The sequence below is a fragment of the Typopeltis vanoorti genome, chromosome 2, assembly GCF_054136105.1.
Source record: "Typopeltis vanoorti isolate ZY-2024b chromosome 2, IOZ_Tvanoo_1.0, whole genome shotgun sequence".
In the NCBI taxonomy this organism is placed as follows: domain Eukaryota; kingdom Metazoa; phylum Arthropoda; class Arachnida; order Uropygi; family Thelyphonidae; genus Typopeltis; species Typopeltis vanoorti.
The window spans coordinates 17239203-17259749 of NC_143550.1; the positions used below are offsets into that span (position 1 = coordinate 17239203).

Sequence of the window (20547 nt, forward strand, 5' to 3'; positions counted from 1 at the left end):
AGTGTGAACCAACTCCATATTAATGCCTTTCATATTAGAGTGAAAGTGGGAATGAGCAGGCTGCTGCATATTTTTGACCAGATAGTGTGTCGATATTTTAGCAGTCCCAAAAATTAAATAAAATGCAACAGTAAAGCACAACAAATTCCAGTTTCCTGCTGAGTTTTTGTAAATTAAACTTAACAAGAAACTTTATTCATGTTTTAATTCTTTATCCAAGTGTGAGAAAACAAAAGTATACATATGAAGTATCTTCATAACTAGGGTACCTGGGTACAAAAGTTTGTGCTTTACATCAAATTGCCTCAGTACCCATAATGCACAGCATACTGTCTTTTGGATACATGTATTATATGAAACTAAGGCATTCTGATGTGAAGTCAAAAGCATTCACCCACACTTTCTTCCTGATATATTATTCCTATTAGAGGATCAGTATCTAAGAGGTATTTACATATTCCACTGACTAAACAGTGATGGAAAAAAAGTTCTAGATTTTAACTTTTGTTTACCTTCTAAGTATTTTTTAGCCTGCTCCTCACTTTCAGGAGAAGATTCAATTGCAGCCTCTCCATCCTTTTTTTGACGTCTTCTCTTCTTGATCGGTATTTTTGGGACCTTCTTTAAAGCAAGAAGACGATACATCTCATAGCCCATCAGCATGACACCACCAAGCTTTTTCCACTCCGCTAAAATATAATGAGCAATTCATTCAAGCACTGGAAGAAATCAACTTCTACAAAACCATTATACAAATAAAACATTAATGCTAGCAACTAACAAGAATCAAAATACTTCAAAATTTTCAGATCCAATACATAAGAGGTTGAGGGAGCTATAGGCATGTCTGTGGTGCAAATGAGGACTGAGATAGAAGTTTATTAATGTTTTTTTTTTTTTTGAAGAGTTGTAGGTTGCAGTTGTTTGGAAATACTTCATGAAGAGGGCTCCTCCAGAGGAAAGAGATGGATTGAATAAAAGAGGAAGAATAGATGCAGGTTCGGTGTGTTTGCAGTTGCACAATAAAGGGATGCTGGGCAGCTCCACTTTTTTGTTGTACCTATATTAACAGGTACAACAAAAAGTGAAGGAAGTAGAGCAGTGACTATGTAAGTACCTGTAGAAGAGACACAGTGCTGAAACACTGCACCTGTAAGCAAGGGATCATCTATGAATATAATTATTTGTCTCTGGACAACATCAAGGATTTTCAGGGAAATTTTAAGTGTACCACCCCAAACATGTGAGCAGTATTCTAAAGATAGGCATGAATATAATTATTTGTCTCTGGACAACATCAAGGATTTTCAGGAAAATTTTAAGTGTACCACCCCAAACATGTGAGCAGTATTCTAAAGATAGGCAGATTTGTGATTTATATATAGTTAAAAGTTTGTTGAATGTAAATTAGACTCTTGAATGAAAGAGAATGATGATGATGATTTATGTTTTTTTTTTAATGACATAAGGACAACAAAGGTCATTCTGCACCATATCAAAAGTTATAGCAGTACACAAGGTAAGACAATCACAAATATCCATGCCCACAGCAGGATTCGAACCCACAACATGTTGATTAGAGAGCAGATATGCTAACTACTCAGTCAACCAGGCCGGCATGAAAGAGAATGCCAAGTTTCTTTGATGGGAAGGCTACTAATGTTGTGTTTATGCCAGGAAAGACTGGAGGTAGACGTTAGTCCAAGCAAACAGTCTGGTGATTTGTGTATTACTAAGAGCAAGAGTAGATGAGATGGCAAGACTTTGTTTTTGTGGCACTAATCATGACAACACTGTCCTTGCCCTGTTGTCCATTTACCCTATATAACTGTAGTGTTTTGAAAAGCTTTTCATCTTATGCCTTTTCCAGCTGCAGGACTGGGAAACAAGAAAGCATACTGAAAAACTCGAAAAAAAGAAAGCACTTTATAAGTACTTTATAAAAGCACTGCCATCATATTATTTTTCTATCCTTGAAGCACACACTAGCTGAATCGATCAATGTTTTCTTCAGAGTTTATCACTGAAAATCCAAGGTTTGGTTCTTGATTTTTCTGAACTGTTTTCTTTTCAGAATAATGTTTGCACAGTTTGTATAGTTAGTTTTTCAGTAAAAGCTGCTCAACTTTAATTCTCTTTGAAACTTTCTTACATACTGTTCTTTTCAATATGATATTCATTTTCACCCTACTTTAAACTACATGATGGTTACTTCCAATTTCAAATCCTCTGCACACTCTTGTATCCTGAACCAGTATGAAGATATCACTATCCACAATGACATAGTCAATGAGGCTTTTCTTATTTCTTGTGTCTTCTTGCCATGTGAACTTCTACACATCTTTACGCTGGAACATGGTGTTAATAATGACTAGTGTGTATCCTGAACAGAAATCCAGCAGACACTTATGATTATTATTAGCCCTGCCCTTTTCTCCAATTTTCCAAAAATGTTATTTGCGTTGTGGGATTCATTTTCCTCTGTTGTTTAGATCTCCAACAAGGACCACTTTTTCCATTTTCTTTATGTCAGCTGCCTACCCTAATGAATCAAAAAAACTGCTCCACTTCTTCCTTAAGAGAACCTTCTGTGGGACCATTACCACAAATAAGTTTCATGGTCCATTTCCCCATTTTGAGGTTTGCCCATATAAAACTATGTTCAAATCTAGAAATTAACCTTTCTTTGGCACTGAATCTATTGCATCCTTTGGAAGTTTATTTTGCACTTGGTTAGACTATAATAAACTTAGTTTAATCCTTTATCCAAGTGTAAGCAAACAAAGTTTGCGCCTGAAAATATCTTCAGGACTGAGGTAAGGTGATGCAACACCGAGCAAAGGTGGACCAAGCTCTCATTGCTCCTTGTCTCAGTATCTCCCATAATGCAAAGCACATCTCCTTGCAGACATGTATACTGCTATGCATTAAGAGAAGGGCCACTACCCAGATCGGTTTCGACCTTTATTGAGGTCTCGTCAGTGGGAGGCAGACCCAAATGTGGAGATACTAAGACAGAAACAATAGGACAGGTCATATTTACCTATACAAGTTGCCAACAGGTGTACCATCTTATTATTGAATTACTCTGGATTTAGAGAAAGATGTTGGAAGTTTATTTTGAACTTCGTTAAACTATAATAAATTTAGTTTAATCCTTTATCCAAGTGTAAGCAAACAAAGTTTGCGCCTGAAAATATCTTCAGGACTGAGGTAAGGTGGTGTCTCCACGTTTGGGCGGAGATACTAAGACAGAAGCAATAGGAGAGGTCATATTTACCTATACAAGTTGCCAACGGGTGTATCATCTTATTATTGAATTACTCTGGATTTAGAGAAAGATGTTGGAAGTTTATTTTGCACTTGGTTAGACTATAATAAATTTAGTTTAATCCTTTATCCAAGTGTAAGCAAATAAAGTTTGTGCCTGAAAATATCTTCAGGACTGGGGTAAGGTGGTGCAACACCAGGCAACTCCGAGCAAAGGTGGACCAAGCTCTCATCTCTCCTTGTCTCAGTATCTCCCATAAGGGAAGGGCCACTGCCCAGACCGGTTTCCCTTTGTTTAAGTGCAGGGATACTTTTCCAAAAATCTCGTAAAATCCCCCGGATCATCCAATAATGAGCAACCCGCAGGATCAGAAAGTCAGAAACTCAGAAACGCTCATTTGCTCATCTGGAAGGGTAACAGCAACAGCCGTGCCTCAGTTAACTTCACAGGCTACAGCATTGCCATTCATCACCCAAGCTTCCAACCGGTTTCGACCTTTATTGAGGTCTCGTCAGTGGGAGGCAGACCCAAATGTGGAGATACTAAAACAGAAGCAATAGGAGAGGTAATTTTCTCTTAATGCACAGCAGTATACATGTCTGCAAGGAGATGTGCTTTGCATTATGGGAGATACTGAGACAGGGAGCGATAAGAGCTTAATCCACCTTTGTTCGGAGTTGCACCACCTTACCTCAGTCCTGAAGATATTTTCAGGTGCAAACTTTGTTTGCTCACACTTGGATAAAGGATTAAACTAAATTTATTATAGTTTAACCAAGTTCAAAATAAACTTCAAACATCTTTCTCTAAATCCAAAGTAATTCAATAATAAGATGGTACACCTGTTGGCAACTTGTATAGATAAATATGACCTCTCCTATTGCTTCTGTCTCAGTATCTCCACGTTTGGGTCTGCGTCCCACTGACGAGACCTCAATAAAGGTCGAAACCGGTCTGGGTAGTGACCCTTCCCTTAATGCATAGCAGTATATATGTCCGCAAGGAGATGTGCTTTGCATTATGGGAGATACTGAGACAAGGAGTGATGAGAGCTTGGTCCAGCTTTGCTCAAAGTTGCACCATCTTACCTCAGTCCTGAAGATATTTTCAGGTGCAAACTTTGTTTGCTTACACTTGGATAAAGGATTAAACCAAATTTATTATATGCTAATCCTTTCTTTCCTTGATTGTTACTGCTCAAATATAACATCTTATACTTATTATTTAGTAAGATATCACCTGTTTTTGTGTTCTTTTCTCAGTAATGCTAATTATGTCCATGTACTTTTCCAGTTCTTCTACAAGTTCAATTTCCTTTTCATTGATACCTTCTATTGATGGTTCCTATCTTCAATTCTTCTGACACTGGGTTGGTTATTCTTCTTTTAGATGTTCAGTTTGCTCCAGTAACTAACTTTTCACTGTTCATCCTGGTTCCATGATGAAAACAGCAGGGGTCTTATTTAAAGCAAAGTTTCAGCCAACATGCAATCGTATCACATTGCACGCATCATATGTATTTGTGGTTTAAGCTAACTGTGAGTACAATTTGGTCAGCTATGTTCCAAATTGCCAGCCTATCCTCATTCATTCAGTACCGAGTGGATACCTATTATTATCAGGGTGCACTACGTGAAGGTGAGGAACGAAAATTAGATCAGAAGTCCCAGTAAATTCTCAGCATTCTTTCAAAGTGATGTGAAGGTCTCCTCCCAGTTTATCTGGCTTTGACCCTTAAGCAACCTTTCATGCAATAAGAGTACCTATCCCTATCCATGAAAACATTCACTGAAGATTAACTGACAATGTCCATTGATAGTTTGTTCCAAACACTCACTACAAGAACCTGATCCTCGAGTTTCCTGACCGACTCTTACTCAGACTCCCGGGAAGACTTCTCAGTTCTCACTCCTCCTGCCATTAGCTGCCATTTTTCTCTATCTACATTGTAGGATCCTTTACCCATTTATATATATATATATATATATATATATATATTTTTTTTTTTTTTTTTTTTAATCACATATCCTCTCCTATTTCTCAAACTCTGAAGATCATAATACTCCTGCAGCCCCTCACATGCAAAAATTCAACAGCCAAAATATTTTCTTAGTTATCTGGCGCTAAATTTTTTAACTCTTTAGTCATCTTCACTGAACCAAAGTGACTATACCAGAACACAAAATTATTACAGCTTAATTTTATGACTTCTGAACTATTTCTCATAAATTAAAAATCTTGTCAGGATCTTGTCTTTGCCATTTGTAGGATGTGCTCAAATATACTTGCATTAACTTTTCCTGGAATAAAAAGAATATTCCTCAGCAATTGCCATATTCTGTTTTATTTCCTTTCTTATATATTTGTATTGAAATCTTATATATTTGTACTCCAGTTGTCTGGGATTCAATCTCCTAATCAGTATTTTGCAGTATGGTGACTGTAAAATTTGTATTTTTAGTTTGAATCCTACTCACAAACAATGGAAAATTATAGATATCAGTATATCATTGTTGAGAAAAGATAATCCTGAAATCTTGTTCAAGAGAAAACCAAATATGAACCTTTTTTTTTTTTTTTTTTTTTTTCAAATTCGCATCAGACCTCCAATAAGCAAGGTAGTAATCTCACACACACATACCAGGCAATGAAATTCATATAAATACCTCAAGCCAATTGCAAACAACTATGATCATGGTGAGATTTGATCCCAAAGCCTGCTGGCAACAGAATGGATATGCTATCCATCTGGCCAGACCAACAATGGCAAAAATATATTTCAGCATTTCTGGTTATATATCATCTACTTCTGAGATGTATTTCCAGATTTCAGGACTCTGATAATTTATTTCCTATTTAAGTTCTGTGAGTCCTTGGACTCCATGGAGGTGCCATGTAATCATAGTAATAATATAGTTATGATTACATTCCCCATGAATATTCCTTACCAGTGTTCTATCATTTATTACCTTGTTTAATAATTTTTTCAAAGTAAATGAATAAGACTAGCTAAACTGAATAAGAGATGACAAAATCAGAGACTTCACACATAATAGACCAGTTTGCAAGAAAGTCATTTTTAGGGACTCACCTCAGGGGCTCACTTTAGTGAGTATGGGCATGGCAAATCTGAGGTACCTGATGCTGGAGCATGCCTTACTTCATGCAATATACATCTGTTATATTATCTGTAGACTGGTCCCTCCTCTACCTTCCTTGCTTCTTTCTTTCATCTCTTCTTGCTCCTTACCCCCAATGCTATTAGAGTATTCGAGGGCTAGGGGGTGAATCTTTCCTATTTTGCTGTGTCATTTCATCTTATGCACTATTGTGAGGCACCAACCTGTCTGGCCAGCATGATGCTATAAAGCCAAATACCTCCCCATGAGGACAATGCAAATGATGAATAAAGTAGGAAAATTACATACTGGCTCGTTCGTCGCCCAGCATAAAAAAGGAGGTGTCCTGGACTTAGGCAGAGGGTCTAGGTGGAAAAATATGCTACAGTCTCCACTAGCTACAATGAGTCTGCATACAATGCACAATGACAGAAGGATATTAGTAGGAACATATAACTGCATATCTCTACAGGACAATGAGAGATTTGAAGAACTGATGAAGGAATTGGACCATATAAAATGGGACACTGTGGGCCTTTCAGAGATAAGAAGGAAAGAAGAAACTCTTATGCAATTAAAAGATGGACATCTACTCTACCACTGTGAATGTGACAAAAACAACTGGTGGTGTAGGATTCCTAATAAATAAAACAACCAAGGACAATGTCCTGTTTGTTAATAAAATAACATCAAGAATAGCTGAACTAAGTCTCTTTATACCAACTGAAAATTATACAAACATATGCCCCAACTATGGACCATCCAGATGAAGAGATAGAAGATTTATAAGAAATATTAGAATCCACATTAAATAATTCAAAAGAATTATAATGGGTGATTTTAATGCCAAGATTGGAGGCTGAGATGACCATCTGAACTCCATCAGTAAATTTGGATTTGGACAGAGGAATGAAAGAGGAGAAAGACTTATCAAATTCGCAGAAGATACTGTTCATAATAAACTCTTTATTATGAACAGCTTTTTCAAGAAGAAAATCAACCGAAAATGGACAAACTTACAATGAAATAGACTTCATCCTCTCCAACAGAAGATATATAATAAATAATACTGAAGTGCTTAATAGATTTAATACAGGAAGTGACCACAGACTAGTAAGGGGAAAAGTATGGATCAACAAAAAACATTATAAGAAAAAAGTCCAATTTAGTGAATCTACAAAACCTCTACCACAATAAAAGCTGTTATAGAGAATCACTCAAAAATGAACTAAAAAAGTTAAACACAGCTACTATCATCGATGATGCTAATGAAATCTTAACAAAATCTATCTTGAATTGTGCACTAGAAATAGGAGGTGTAAAAAGACACCAAAGAGAGGAAAAACTAAGACAGAAAACCTTAGATCTGATGAAGAAAAGAAGAGATATGAAAAGCGATTTGAATGACATCAATAAAGAATACGTGGAAATTTGTAAAACTATACGTAAAAGGATGAAACATGAAATTAGATCATATTATACTAGGAAAATTAAAGAAACAATAGAAAACAATAGTAATATGAAGGTCCTAAGATGAACATTATCATTTGGAACAAAGGAAATAGCTGCTGTAAGAGGAAAAAATGGTGAACTTATAAAAAATAGAGATGCAATAATCAAAAGAATTCAGGAATTTTATACTGAACTCTATGAAGACAAAGACTGAGACATCCAAGAATCATCTATGGATAACTCGAGTGAAGAAGAACATGATACCCCTGAGATCTTACAAGGTGAAATGGCACTGTGGGAAATGAAGAATGGAAAGGCCCCAGGAGAAGATGGAATTATGATAGACTTCTTAAAACTGGGAGAAAGCACTGTCATCAAACAGCTGACTAAACTCTTTAATAAATGTCTATAACAGAGAAAAATTCCAAAAAATTGGAACAATTCACTTCTAATATTAATTTTTAAAAAGGGCAATAAGGAAGAAATTAAAAACTACAGACCTATAAGCCTACTCCCCACCATATATAAAGTCTTCACATATATTATAAATAATAGAATAAAATCTAAACAAGAGGGAATGCAATCCTGTGAACAAGCTGGATTTAGAAAGAATTACAATACTTTGGACCATATTCACACATTAAGACAGCTCCTTGAAAAATCAATTGAATACAATAAACCCTTATGTCTGGCCTATATAGACTATGAAAAACCATTTGATTCAGTTAAAACATCTGCAATACTAAAAGCTCTTGAAACCCAGGTAACTGAGAAACCATATATTGAAACACTAAAACATATTTACAATAATGCAACTTCTGTAATTTAATTACATAAAAACAGCGAAAAGTTCTCAATACAAAAAAAGGCACCTGGCAAGGCGACATCATATCTCCCAAATTATTTACAGCTGCATTAGAGGAAGTCTTTAGAAGCCTTGATTGGGAAACAAAAGGAATAAACATAAATGAAGAAAGGCTGCATCATCTGAAATTTGCAGATGATATTGTCCTAATAGCAGATAATCTTGAAGATCTGGAAGAAAGGCTAAATCAGCTAAATGAAGCCTCCAAAGTAATTGGATTAAAAATAAATAGAGAACAAACAAAAATAATGATGAATAAATACATAAACCATAGAACTTTCAAAGTTGAAAACCATGAAATAGAACAAATTACTTCATATGTATATTTGGGCCAATTGTTATCCTTCGAGGATTGTCAAAAAAAAGAGATTGAACGAAGAATTCACCTTGGATGGATGGCTTATGAGAAAATGAGAGACATATTCAGAAGTGACATCCCAATGAGTCTAAAAAGGAAAGCTTTTGACCAGTGCATACTTCCTGTCCTAACATACGGAGGAGAAACATGGACTTTAACAGACGCCCTAAACAAAAAGCTGAGAACAACACAACATCGCATGGAGAGAAGTATTCTAAAAATAACATTAAGAGATAGGAAGACAAATACCTGGATAAGATCTCAAACAGGTGTCAAGATATTATAAAATATATTAAACAGGCTAAGTGGAGATGGGCTGGCCATATTGCCAGATGCAGTGACAGAAGATGGACTACAAAAACAACAGAGTGGAGACCAATGGATGGAGCAAGACAAAGAGGAAGACCGAGAAGGTGGAGGGATGAACTGGAACAAATTGCAGGAATGAGATGGATGGGAGAGGCAGAAAACCGAGTGGTCTGGAAAATCATGGGGAAGACCTTCGTCCAGCAGTGGACAGAACCAAAATGTTGAAGAAGAAGAAGAATTTTTAGGGGATAGCTGATTGTTTGGTGTAAGCAGCCATCTTGCTCACTGGAGGTCTGAAGTGACTTGAAAAAACAGACTAGGATTTATGGATTATCTAAACCTTAGCAAACCCACAGTACTAATGCAGAATATGTTTATACATTGCATGGGATGGTACTGAAATATAAAAATAAATGTTCTATATGTCGCAGAATATCCTTATCATGAGTTTTCCACAACTTGTGTGATATTTGATTCCTTTTGTGAGGCTCTTTTCTTTTCATTGATAAGCTTCCATAGTAGTAAAACATTTTCGACCTTCACGATATTCACTTCCTTATCTTTCCAAAATCTTCCTGTGATTTTTTTAAAGCTACTTCAACAGGTCCTTTAACTTGCCTACATTTTTCTCTAAATTCTCTAAGAGAATATGCAAACTTACTGGGCAGGAATTTTTTATATAATTTCTTCCTTTTATATAATGCTTCTTTGACTTCCTGTATGTATACCATGGAGCTTTTATTCTTTAATATTTACAGACCACCACTGCTGGCCTGGTTGGCTGAGTGGTTAATGTATCTGCTCTCCAGTCAAAAGGCTGCGGGTTCGAATCCTGCCATGGGCATGGATGTTTGCGATTGTCTGAGGAAATACTAGTGATGGTGGTGGCAGGCGATAGATGGCATTGGTGTAGTTGCGGTTAGTTGTAGTTGGTGGATTGGGTGGAAACAGAGATGTAGAGCAGGCATCCTCAATCGATGAGTCTTTGGACTCCCTGGAGGTGTCACATAATAATAATAAATAATAACAATAATACGCTACCTGGCTAAGTCATCTGATGTTTCCTTCAGATTTTGGCATTCAGACCACCAAGTTTCTATTCATGATTTCAAATCATACCATGTTTCCAAAATAATATTTGTATACTTGAATGTATCATTTAGATTGGAGAATGTTTGACATTTATTCTTTTCACAACTTAAGTACACATTTTTTTTTTAATGTGATTATCTTGCTCAACTACAAGGTATTTGAAATCCTCCACATACTCATGAATTGTGGATCAATCTGAAGCACTATTATTAATAAAAACACGATCTATGTGACTTTTTTTGTTTGTTTGTTTGTTTTATGTATTTCTCTTCATGTGAATTAATGCACACATATCTTGAATCATGGTGTTAGTAATGACTAGTCAATGCCCCAAACAGGAATCTACTTACCATTATTATTAGCTTTGCTCTGTACCTCACATTTTCCTAAAATTTCTAGGACTGATTTCCAACTCTGCTATTTATGTCAACAACAAGACCCAGCTTTTCCTTTTATATTAGCTAGCTAAGTCTTTTCCAATGACACAAAATAATTCTCTATTTCTCCTTGCTAGAATTATTTATGAACAATAAGATCCATCATAAAATTTTCCATTTTGAAATCTGCCTGCATCAATTTACATGAAACTCCCTTCCAGTTTGAGAAGTTTAGCTTTGTGTTTTGGCATGAATACTATATAACTACTACCTCTTTTACCTGAAAAAAAAAAAAAAAATCAGTTTCAACAATGTCCTTTGGTTGGAAAGACCTGGGTGCAAATCCCATTTAGGACATGAACCTTTATCAGAGCTTTTCAAGCAAAGGTGAATTAGCCAGTCTCATACGAAAGTAGCAGGATTTTCCCTCCCAGAAACTCAGGTTTTATCATCCAGTAAAACAGACCAACCAGCCCTAACAACACATGGAATTAATACTGGCCTCATACCTCCAACTGCTTTGGCTGCAAATCCAAATAACCAAATAATAAACCCTGAAAAAAAAAAATACAATTATTTACATTTACTTGATTTTTGTCTTTGTCTCAGTATCAACCAGATCCAGCTCCTTAAAAAACACTATGGTTGTTCCAGCAGATAACAATTTACTGTTAACTATGATTTCCTAACAAAAACATCTTTGTATAGCCAAAACACCACTCATCCAGTATGTAACTGGATTCAAACACAGTGGTGAGATTAAATAGGATCTCAGAAAAAAATGTCAAAGGAATGTACATGAGAACCAGTAACACCCCTGATCTGAATTCTTATAGTTCTATATATATATATATATGAATTGTTCTAGACCAGAAGCAGCTAATTATAGATTCATATCAATAAAAACATGGCAGATAGAGCAGAGGTCAATTAGCATTGGTTAGAACTTTACCAGCTAATTTTGGCTGCAGTATTTGTAGATTCTCAGTTAAATGTTTCTCTGAAGTATGTGTTTATATTTTTGTGTGGGTATTTTTATTTAGTATAATTGGTTTGTATTTGACATCAGATTGTATGAGTATAGAATCTTTGCCGTTAAGCCTAATCTTGCTATTGTGATCGCATTGTTGTTAAGCCTAATCTTGTCATTCTCTGAGCATGTGTACTGGGTGTTAAATTGAAAACTATTGATTATAAGTGTATAATAATGCTGAGATGATTATTTGAAGCAACGTATTTTTATTGTTTAATGTTGTCTGTGTAATGATGTGTTTGATGAAGCATTTTGGCAATTCCTGCGGTTTTTTTAAGTAGTTAGGGGCATGGTACTTGAAAGAATCCTAAATGAATATATTATTTTAATGCTATTTCAGAACTCAATATGATAACATGATCACAGAAAATTTGCTTGAAAGAGCACAATCACAAAGATAATATATTAAATGCTTTTGATAAATTACTTGCTAGTGAAAGTTTGGTGGATGTAACATTATCGTGTGAGGGAATGACCCTTAAGGCTCGCCAAGTAGTTCTATCTGCAAGCAGCTCTCTTCTATACAGCTCATTTTTAGAAAACTCAAGTAATCATCCTGTTGTGACATTAAGTGATATAAACTTAAATGACTTAAGGTTGATGGTCCAATATATTTACCATGGAGAAATTAATATTTCACAGGATATGCTTCCATCATTGTTAAAAGCTACGGAGTTGCTAAAAATGAAAGATTTTTTTGGAAGTTGCTAATAAGCACTATGATTCTGTGGAAGGCACACAGCAGGGAGCTTCAGGTAATGATTGTCAGGCAGCAGGGAAACCAATCATGCATAGTCATATTGTGTCTGGCCAAAGAAAACGGCATTTGAAGAAGGAAACACAGATAAGTAAGCGTCAACAAGGGGAAATCGTCAAAAAGTCCTATGATGGACTTAGATCTGAACATTACAAAGAGTCAAATGGCCAAAAAGTCTGATATAGGTAATGTAAGGCAGCCATTGTCAGAGATTAACCATCTTGAAACGATGGTTTCTATCCCACTTAATAAAATTAAACTGGGTAAATATTTGAAAACAACATTTGACAACTCAAGTGACAGTGTTATAGATGACTTGGTATCATTAAAGGATAAGGAGTCAGGACTTGCCAAATGAGTATGGTCATCTAATTCAACATTCAAGTGGCCTTGATCTGGCTGCTGGAGGCCAACTGTCAGGTGAATGTGTACATACCAGTGTATTGTCCCATTCAGTTTCTGATGCTACAATTAATTCTCATCTGCCAATCAAAATCTTGGGTAGTGATGACATCAATCCTTTATTTTCTAGTTTTGATATGTCATCTGAGTCAACCATTTCTTCTGTAGTTACTAGGGATGTCAATCCAGATTACTTAACATCTTTATCATCTTGTGTCTATGGTATCATCTCTTGAATCTGATGTCAAGGTAGAAATGAAAGATAATGCAGTCCATTTCACATCTTCTAACGTATCAAATGTTTTGCCGTATTAATTGACTCGTATAAACACTGAAGTTTTAGTGTAATATATGATGATACATCTGGTTTGTCTAATGTCCCAAGTTTAAGTGATCATCAAGACTTCACAGTTAGGTGCCATCAGTCTCATAGGAACCATTCCTTTTTAATACAGCCATATCCCAACGTATCTGATAGAAGCATGTGGAGTAAACTGTGTTGTGCAAGTTCTCCTGAGACAAAGGAAGCGACATTTTTAAATGACTGTAATATATTTTATAATTTTGATCTGACCAAATTGTATAGTCTATCTTTCAGCATTCCAATATGTTCTAATGTTTTTATGGAATAGAAAGTATTGGGGGATTAAGAATGACAGATTATTTAGTAACGGATTAAGTGATTGTGTGCATGGAATAAATAGTACAGAAATACATACAAGAGATTGCTGAGCGATATACAAAAGAATGTGGGAGAAGATCAGGGACAAAACAAGCATCAGTGGGGGTAAAGGATGTCAAGTTAAAAAGGAGCAGAAAAGATATCGTGCTGTATGGGGATTCTATAATTAAGGGCGTGAAGGACGTGAGAGAAATTAAAGCATGTTATTCAGGGTCAAAGATTAAGCATATAACTGAGGCTGTGAAATTGCAGAAAGATAGAGCGAGTGACATTATTGCAGTTATAGGGATGAATGATCTAGGTAGCGAAAGATTTTCTGTGAAACAGGATTTGAAGGATTTAATGATAGCAATGAATGCAAAGAGCGAGAGTGGAAAGATCATGAGTGTGGTACCACGATTTGATAGTGATGAATTGAACAGAAGCACAATTATAGTAAATGGAATGGTGTCAAGATTGTGTAAAAGGTTTTGCAAAGAAATGAAACTGAATATTCATTTTATGAATGTCTGGGATGAGTTTGATAAAAGGAAGCAGTATTTTAAGAGAGATGGTTTGCACTTAAATGGATTGGGCACTTGGCATTTAGAACATTTATTGATAAAGGATAGAGTAAATGGTCAAAAACAAGGAAATGGGATTTGCTAGGGAGGCAGGTGATAGAATCAGCTGTAAATAGTACTAGGGTCATTAATCACTGTGAATTTGGGATTAATTGTTCGCAGAAAATTAACAGTATAGAGAGCGGGCTAATTCACACACAGGGAGATTATGGGAGGAAGGGAGTATTGTTCCCAAATTTGGTCCCCCAGGATTTTAAGGGGATAAATTAACTGTGGAAAAGGTGCAGAGGCAGATAACAAAGATGGTTTCAGGACAGTACAATGTTAATTATGAGGATCGGCTGAGGGAATGTAGACTGAAGAGTTTGGTGGATAGAAGAAGAGGTGAGGTGATATGATCAAGACTTTTAAACTATTGAGAAGCAGTTACAGGGTGGACACTAGGGAGTTCTTTCACTTTATTAGATTTTCTTTCACAGTTCTTTCACTTGGTGGAACAGAGGGAAGGAGCGATGACAAGGGCCATCCCTGGAAGTTACGAAAGGAAGCTGTGAGCAAGAGGGTGAGGAGTGGTTTCTTTGCGTGGAGAGTGGTGGAACTGTGGAATGCATTACGTGATGGAGAGCAAGAACAGTCAATGAGTTCAAGGAGTGGTATGATAGACTTTGTGTTTCCTAGGAAGGACCTCCCACAATTACCTGAATAATAATAATAATATATAAATAGTCCACGCTGTCAGCCTAGTGGCTGTGTGCTTCGCAACCATATACTTGGGGAAGGATTGTCCTAGGTTTGATTTCCACCAGTGACGTGAGGAGCTGAAGGATCTTCCTTAGCCATAGCCAAGTTAGCCAGTCATGAGCGTGGACAGTTGGGTTTTTTCCCCAGGTTTATCCTGGGGTTTTTCATCCCATGAAACAGGCAAACAGGCCTTGAGAACTCAACACTACAGGACATAGGATATACCAGGGTGCATGGCTGACCACCTTATCCTGTGAACGGTTTGAGGTCCGATGATTAATAAATCCTCAACGCAGAGGGTAAAGATGAGATGATATAGAAATTTTTTGTTATACTTCTTTTATCCTATATATATATATATTTTTTTTTTTAATGCCAGGACAAAATAAGAGATCTCTGCATTGGATATCAATGTCATCAATTTTTTTGTTCTTATTGTGTCTAATCACTTAGTCAACAATACATTATATTTGTTCTTGAAAATCCTGATTCAAGATCTTTGTCAAACAATTATTTTATAAATTAATGAAAATCCAAATCTTAAAAATAAGGAGTCATATATGTTCCAAATTAAGATTTATTTTTTATTCATAATTATATTTCGAAGAATATTTCACAGATGGCGTAAATTGCGATCACATAATTTATATTCTTTATAGCGTAATCTGCAGTTCTTTGCACTTCAACTTGCTTGATTTCCCAGCAGAATAGCTCACTACAAATTGAAATAAACAGCTATGAAGTAAATTATTATGTATATTTACAGGCACCACCTATTCATTCTTTGAATAGGTGGCACCTGTGAATAAGTTATGTTAAACTTGTGTTCCTGCATTTTATTGTAATTGCAAGTGATTTTGTGCAAAATAATCAGTAAACGGAAAACTAACAAAGGGTACTAAGGAGCCAATTATTTCCGCACAACTTGCAAGTATCCATAGTCCTTCAAAATCAGTTATTTGAACAATTAAAAAACAGCCACGTGAAAGCGCCTGCTATGCCTACCGTGCGAAGTAAAGGTGGCAGCAACAAAGGCCAACAACAAAAGATTATCTCAGGTCTCATCAGTATAGCACTGCCAATCGGCAACAAATCGAATGACAATGTAAAGTGCCACAACTGTGAATCCGAAGTTACCAAAAGAAAAAAAGGTATATTGTGCGATTTCTGTTGCCACTGGCTACATACTTCCTGTGGAAACTTAGATGAATCGGAGCACAAGCTTTTTACCGATCTTAACCAGCCTTCCTTCCTTCTGTGCAATGTACCTTTCTTTCATAAAACAGCTACTGAACCTAGGCAAACGAGTTGAAAACCTCGAACAACACCTTAATACTACGATCGATACTTTCTCTTCCAAAATCCGAATTGAAAACTAAGCTCGAGATACTCGACGACCAGCAGCCAATTGCAAGTGCACCTATGCCCGCTAACGAACTCCGTGACCTAATCGCATCTGGTAACCTTAGCTCTGGTAACGAAGCCTCGATATAATGAAGTCTGCAATTTCAAGTCCCATTATATGCAATCATCCGATTCGCGAACGACAAAGACTTGTCACGTCCTCCCAAGCTGTGGGTGTGTTTCAGTGTGGTGCATTGCAATAAATGACGTATGTTGTCTGACAGCATTATTATAGATTTTGTAAATATTAATATTTAGTTAAAATGTCAGAATCAAGGAAAAGAAAAGCAATTTCTTTAGAAAATAATTTATATATCATATGTGTTGAAAGGGGTGAAAGAAAATCCGACGAAAGAATCACATTCTTTATGATTAGTGCAGTCGACTTTAACAACCATACTTAGTCAATCGGAATAAATAAAATAGTCTGCTCAGAATTGTACAGATGTTACAGAAGCAAAATTAACTCACATAAAAATATTAAGCTTGTTGATAGATAATATATCATAACATCATATGCCTTAAACTCAAATGGTAATTCAAGAAAAAGCATTATTTTTGTTTAATCACCTGAAATCTAAACAAACTGAAGAAATTGCAGAAAATTTTACAGCTTCTCATGGTTAGTCTGAGAAATTTAAAAAACGAGGGCCGAATTCACAGTGTAAAATTATCAGAAGCTGTAAGTGCAGATGTTGAAGCTGCGAATAAGTTTCAAGATAAACTAAAAGAAATAATTGAACGTGAAAATTTTTCACGTTCAATTATGTTGACTAGAGCAGTTTGTTCTGGAAATGGCTATCATCAAAAAGCTTCATTTCTATTGAAGAAAAATCAGCAGCTCGGTTCAAAGCAGCCAAAGACCATTTAACATTACTCTTTGGATGCCTCTGGCGATTTTAAATTAAAATTGTTATTAGTTTACCATTCAGAAAATCTAAGGGCATTAAAAAAATTTGAAAGACATCTGCGTGGTCATTAAGCAATTTAATTGAACTAGAAGATAAAGAGCAAATGTCAATTAAAACTTTTTGGAAAAATTACACCAATAAAGTTGCAATTGAAATCATTAATAGCTCTTGGAAAGAAGTCACGCAGAAAAACTTAAATGGAGTTTGGTACAAATTATGGCCAGAAGTTGTACTAGAAGAAGAAAATAACATTCAAGTAATTAAAAATGAAGTTATCCAGATGGCTCAATGAACAGAAATACTTAAGGTTTTGAAATACGAGGTTTCGAAAATGTCGACGAAGAGGATGTAAGAAATTTATTAAATGCAGAAGATGATAGTTCTTCAGTAGAAGATTTTAAAAAACTTGTTAGCAACAAAGCCAAAGAAAATGAAGATGAAATTAAAGAAGTTCCTATTGAAAAAGTGTTAGCAACCAAAGAATTAAAAAGGTGCTTGAATGACATTGAAAATGTTTTAAATTTTTTCAGTGAAAACGATCCTGATTTAGGAAGAAGTGTTATTCTTAAGTGATCAATGTTAAATGCAATAAATCCATATAGGCAATTGTTAAATGAAAGAGAAAAAAAGCATAAACAATCAACTTTAGATTTGTATTTTAAAATGTTGTGATTTTTATCTTTGTTAGGTATGTAATACTGACTTTTTATTTAATATAGCTTTTCTTTTTTCAAAAAAAATCTTTCATTTTCTTATTATGGCCATAGCATTTTTACCTCCAAGAACGAAATTTCGCTTAACAAAGTAATTTTGTGGAACACCCTCTTCGTTAATCGAGGTATGACTGTATTCTGAACTTTCTGGTGGAAAACAGTAAATCAATAAAAGAAGACGTCAGCAAACTAGCAGGAGAATGCAACTTCGATCCCAGAAATATCGTCAAATGCCATCGTTTTGGACCCATAAACAAAAGAAAGAACGGAACGAACTTTCCACGTCTCGTGAAAGTGACCTGTGACACACCAACAAACACATCCAAATTAATAATGGTGATAAATAACAAGCAAAAGTTTACTTGTTATTATATAATGATATAATAACAAGTAAACAAGCCAATCGTGAATACATGCCCGACCTGATTTAACTTTTGGCTAGAGGGAACAAAGATGCCAACTCGAAAGACAACTAGAAGAAAAACGCCAAAATGGAGACAACAGATGGATCATAGACTACAAACAAACCAAACTAGTGCAAAAATCGAAGTGACACCACTAGCAGCCACCAAGGAGACCAGTATGCAGGCACTGCATAGGAAACGTGCAAGTGTGGTCAAGTCCATGCCTCACAGAACCTTGCATATCCACTTCACCAACATCCGTGACCTCAACTCCAACCTTAACAGTGCCCACTACAGTCCACCAAACCCCATGTATTATTTTTAACAGAAATCCAAATCTCACCTTCCCCCAGCACTATCCATCTCAACCTTCCAAACTATACACTATTTAACTCCTTTCGATCCAAGGGTGGCATCTGCACATATGTTCGCTCTGACATACCCTAACCTAGAATCAGCCAACTTCAACCTTCTTTAGTTGAAAATATCCCCCGCCCCCCACTCAACTCAGTCAAATTCATCTGCTGTCTCCATCGCTTCCCTTAATACCACCAACCACTGCAAGCTCTTTAATTTCCTCACCTAGGTGATTTTAGTGTTAATAACACCAACTGGCTTTTCTCTAGTTGTACAGATCATGCAGGCAGCGATGCTGAAACATTTGCCATCACTAACGACCTTACACAAATTGTTCACAAGCCGACCAGAATACCAGATAACCCTAACCACTCTCTAAATACTCTAGATTTCTTCGTTACCAATGACCCTTCCAAATATGCAGTGGATGTAGTGAAACACCTGGGTAATTTCGACCATAACCTAGTGCTCACTTCCTCCCCCCATGCAAGAACACTTACAGTCACTCCTACACAAAAGTAGTTTGGCATTATAACAGTGCCAAATGGGACAGCCTCCAAGACCAATATGCTTCTTTCCCATGGTTGGACTACTGTTTCTGTCTTCCAGCCTAAACATATGCACCAAACATATCACCAAAGTAATCCTCACTATAAATGAAAACATACCTTCCCCACACTTCCCTGAACTGCCGTCCCCTATCTAAGCTCTGATTCTCCAAAAGATAAGCCAAGGCTGTACAAATGAAAAATGTCTATACTGAAGCCTGAAACAGATACAAGAAAATAATCAATACTTCCAAAACAGAATTAGAATGGGCAAAAAGCAGAAAACTTGCAGCCTGTCCAAAAGGCAGCCATGCCTTTTGGCCTCTTGCCAAAGCAATTGGTCATAACTTTTGCCCTACACTATTCCCACCCCTATCATACCCAGATGGCTCAATTGCAACATCACCCACAGAAAAAGCTAATATCATGGCTTCACACTTTGCCTCCAATGCACGCATAACTGACAAAGTCAAATGACCCCCCCCCCGAGTCATTCCAACTGCCCAATGCCCCTGTATCCCTTTGCCAGAAAGAGATCATAAACCTGTTGTCTAAATTAGACACACAAAAAGTTGCCTGGCCCTGATGGCAGTCCTCCAATTGTCCTGAAGGTCTGTGCACCAGAATTGATTCCTATCCTATGCTGTCTGTACATACTCTCTTACTTCACAGGTATATATATCCCAATGCACGGAAAATGGCCTATATTCAACCCATTCCTAAAAAGGGTGACAAATCGCTGCCATCTAACTACCACCCTATCTCACTCACCTCAGTCCTATCTAAAGTGATGGAGAAAACCATTAATTCTCAACTCCTACTCTACCTTGAAGGTACCCAGCTATTAAGCGACCACCAGTACAGATTCCGTCTATGCCGATCAACAGGCGATCTGCTCTCATATATCACCCATATCTGGACTAATGCTATGGAGAAATTTGGCGAATCCCAAGTGGTTGCACTTGATATCTCTGAAGCCTTTGACCACGTCTGGCACAAAGGCTTACTAAGCAAACTTCCATCATTTGTACTGTCTCAGGACTTCTGCAGATGGATTTGCCAGCTTTCTGTCTGGACGCACACTATGGTGATGGTAGACGGCTCCCTATCCTCTCACCATCCAACTAATGCTGGAGTCCCACAAGGTTCAGTTCTCTCACCGACCCCCTTCCTTCTGTTCTCTCACTGA

At 36.5% G+C, this 20547-nt stretch overlaps 1 protein-coding gene across 2 annotated transcripts in view; it reads right to left on the minus strand.

Moving 5' to 3' along the window:
• Positions 1–20547, minus strand: part of LOC150108851 (helicase ARIP4) — a 619923-nt gene that overhangs the window by 415266 nt on the left and 184110 nt on the right. For both annotated transcript variants that reach the window (XM_090403746.1, XM_090403737.1), the window contains one exon: positions 513–689. In XM_090403746.1, the coding sequence (XP_090259872.1) occupies positions 513–689 (177 nt within the window). The remainder of the gene's footprint in view (positions 1–512; positions 690–20547) is intronic.